Source organism: Poecilia formosa, unplaced genomic scaffold (genome assembly GCF_000485575.1).
Source record: "Poecilia formosa unplaced genomic scaffold, Poecilia_formosa-5.1.2 Scaffold685, whole genome shotgun sequence".
NCBI lineage: Eukaryota > Metazoa > Chordata > Actinopteri > Cyprinodontiformes > Poeciliidae > Poecilia > Poecilia formosa.
Genome location: NW_006800624.1, coordinates 78,798 through 82,490, shown reverse-complemented (window position 1 = coordinate 82,490; position 3,693 = coordinate 78,798). Strand labels below are relative to the sequence as shown.

At 33.9% G+C, this 3,693-nt stretch overlaps 1 protein-coding gene across 2 annotated transcripts in view; it reads left to right on the top strand.

Annotated features, from left to right (window-relative positions):
* LOC103130858 (uncharacterized) overlaps positions 1–3,693 on the top strand; it is a 25,356-nt gene that overhangs the window by 10,830 nt on the left and 10,833 nt on the right. Inside the window, exons 6-10 of one of the 2 annotated variants that reach the window (XM_016666236.1) lie at positions 1,096–1,338; positions 1,425–1,529; positions 2,568–2,636; positions 3,026–3,076; positions 3,171–3,390. In XM_016666236.1, coding sequence (XP_016521722.1) covers positions 1,096–1,338; positions 1,425–1,529; positions 2,568–2,636; positions 3,026–3,076; positions 3,171–3,229 — 527 coding nt within the window. In that variant the 3' untranslated portion in view covers positions 3,230–3,390. Of the gene's footprint in view, positions 1–1,095; positions 1,339–1,424; positions 1,530–2,567; positions 2,637–3,025; positions 3,077–3,170; positions 3,391–3,693 lie in introns of those variants that run through there. The other variant, XM_016666235.1, reaches the window with a different exon arrangement.

The following is a 3,693-nucleotide window of genomic DNA, read 5'->3' as shown; positions in this document are numbered from 1 at the left end:
CCACCAGAAACCGACAGAAACACTGAAGAGAAGAAGAGCTATGATTAATGTAGTTACAGTTCTATCCATGTTTTAATGTTGCAGAGCTCAGTCGGTTTGCAAATAGATCAAAGTTTAAACTGGCATTTTGTTCATCTTTTATCTGGTCATTTTGTGGAATATTTAACAACTAGAAAATGAGAAGGAACAAGAATGGGAGGCGGTGAGGGACCTGGATAAAGGCTAGGGGGGTGCTGGCCTGAAAAAAGTTGAAACACTGATTTAGTTGGTAATGTTGCATGTTCTAAATTACTTGCAAAAACATTGACTGAAAAGACTCTTATTTAATGTTGAGGGATTTCTGCCTGTAAGGCAAACCTTTATACAGTAGGGCACAGACATTTTGTTTTGAGTTAAAATGTACTGAAGTCTTATTTAAGTTTGAATGTTTAGCTTGTTAATTGCATTGTTAGACGCAATTTTTTTTGGACTTTTCAAATACTCTTTTTTATTAAACTGTGACAATAGCAGTGCTATAGTTAATTTCTATCATAACTATAAGTTTCAGGCCCAGGATTTTTTTTTTTTTACTTTAAGCCCTGATGTAAACACAAATCATGTTCAAAATAATATATTGTTTTGCTCAAAAACGGTACATTCTGATTTTTTTAATCAAAAACAAATTTCAATCTAATTAAAGAATTCTGGATTCATAAATACAACTAGTTGTGAGACTACAAGCACCAATTGGGTAGACCTCTGTAGAATTGGGTCAGTCACCTTAAAGTGAGTGGATATTGATGCAGTCACCTTAATTATGTTACATATTTTTATTTGGTTGCCCTTAATTTGTAGAAATCAGTTTTAACTTTGACATCAAAGAGTTTTTTCTTTGTAATTTTCTTTTAGGAACATCAAATTTTGTTGATGACAATTGATTTTTAAAAGCAATTAAAAAAAACATCCTAAATGGCAGGTGCTACAATACAAAAAGTTACTGTATAGTTTGTTAACCCCCAAAAAGTCATATATTTGGTTTATTCTCCATAACTTCCTCTAATTGTCTCCAGCAGCTGATTTCTGACTGAAGCTTCATTTTCTCTGTCTGGTTTCCAGATGAAGATCTTCTCCTGGTGAGCCCCGTCCATCCTGTGACTGAAGGAGCTTCTGTTACTCTGAGCTGCAGACTGAGAGGAGAAAACAAACTTTCTGATGTGATTTTCTATCATAATGACAAACTGATCCAAAATGACAGCAGAGGAGAGCTGAAGATCTCTGCAGTGTCTCAGTCAGATGAAGGTTTCTACAAGTGTGAACATTCAGGAGAAGTTTCACCTCAGAGCTGGATGGCAGTTAAAGGTCATTTATTTTAATAACTTAGTGAGAAATAATTATTTTAATGAAAATAATGTTATCATTCAAAGTTATTTTCTGATCATTTTCAGGTCCTGGAAGCTCTTCATTTCCTGTGCTGCTGGTCGTTGGATCAGTGATTGGAGTCGTTCTCTTAATTCTCCTGTTGCTGCTGTGTCGGTTCAGACAGACCAAAGGTGAGACCCTGAAGTTGGGAATTTGTTTGTTTCACTCTTTCATTTTTCAAATGCAGCATTTCTTCGTGGAGTCATAAATTGAACAGCAAAACCTGATAGAGAAGTAATAAAATATAACAATGAGTATGTAGGGGATTTGTATTTAGTTCATTGAATTTAATGTTTTTTTTTTAACCAAATACTATAGCAAAATTTAGCTATAAGAATAAGTTTTTCAACTGAAGTATATTTAGTTGGACAACTAAATCAATCGATAACTACGTGAAGTAAAGCAGTCACATCAGGTACATTCACTTATTTTAGTTCTAAACCTGAAGCAGGTCTGTTGTAGCTAAAGCTGCATTTTCATTATCCTTAAACCAGTGCAAACTGGAATTTCAAAAAAATAAATAAATTGAATGGAAACATGCCAATTTTGTAAAAAAAAAAAAAAAAATTCAATTACATATTTTGGCTCCTGGTTAAAATGTTTTTTTTTGTTGTTGTTTTTTTTCCGGCTGTATCTAGATGAGTGCATTTCATAAAACTGCAGTCAAAACACTTCTCAAATCACAAGTCTTGATTAACAAACACATTTTTCTTTTTACATTAGTGGAAAACTGTCAATCTTTGTGCACATATTACAAGTGATGTCATCACATGGTATCACTGATGTGATACCATGTGATGAAATGAGGTCTTAAGCTTCAAAGTGACAAATGACCTTCAGGGTCATTACTGCCACCTACAGGTCAGAGAGAAGAACTGAAGAGAAGAAGTTGAGAAATGTGTTTCAGCAACATGTTTAGGATCCATTGTAGTTTTCTGTTAATGTGCACCTCAACCCTCCACATTCCTTACTTTTTCATTTCCTCCAACATTTTATGTCTATTGTTCCAGTTTATACTCTTATGCAATTAAGACATTTCATCAATATTGTTATTTACAAATCCAACATATAAACCCATCCATCGATGATAAAGCTCCATGTTTAACAGAGTTTTTATATTTATTTCAGAAGAACATTACATCAAATAAAAATGTCTCTTTTGTGAAAAGGTTCAGGAAGAGTGGAGACTGTCTACCAGGATGAACAGCAGCAGCCAGTGTACTCCTCTCTCCTGCATGGTCAGTGTCACACTTTACTCTCAATGCTTCCACATATATTTACTTGAAGGTGTTATTTTTAAGTCCTGATAATTTCAATATAACTTAAAAAACATTTCAGTCTTCGCTGTTCTGACTACAATCAACATGTTGAACCTCAGTGCAGCTTGGTTTTTATAGCAGTAATAAAGTTTCCCCTCAGTTAATCAGGTTCATGATATAAATGGTTATAACTTGTTTTTTAAATAACATCTATCTATTTAAAACAATAATTTGGATATGAGAAATTTAAGTCAAGAGAGTTAAGGATATTTAAAAATGTGGATAGTGGTTCTAATGTTAACTTTCCATCAGCATCACTGACAAGATGAGACTTTTTTTTTACTTTTCTGTGTTTCACTGACTTGTAGGAGACCTTTGTGTCTATGAAACAATCAGACGGCCTGGAAACTACGTAAATGGTACAGTATAAAGATTAATTATTAGATAAAACTGTTGAGATTTGCAATTATACAGCGACTTCAAACAACAATAAACTGAAAGACAAAATTATAGTTTCAGGTCAAGAACAACCGGATTATGCTAATGTCACCGCCAGGTCAGATTCAGACTGAAGATTTTGTTATGTTTTGAAGTGGGTTCCTCACCCAACCCGGCTCCTTTACAATGTATTTTTTCATGCTGTTCTGTTGAAGTTTAAATGGAACAAAACAACATTAAACATTATGAGCACTTGGTGTGAAAGTTTGATTTACTTTTTTCAAACAAAGAAGCTCTGATTCTCACCAAACTTTGAGAAATGACTGAGGCTGATGTGTTTCACTAGTGTCAGCAGTTTAGTTAGGATTGGCAAAGGATTGTGGAAGATACAGATTTTTGTGTCGAAGTCAAACTTTACAAAAATCGGAGTGAAGCACATGAAGATAATGAAATGTTCAGAGCAATTCACAAAAAACGTACTGAAAATTTGAGCTCATTTGGATGAATGCGTGATTTATTTATTTTTTGTAAGTTTGTAGGTCAGATGAAGCACTTTTCATGTTTTTAATAACCCCCCCGCACTTCAACCAACCAGGAC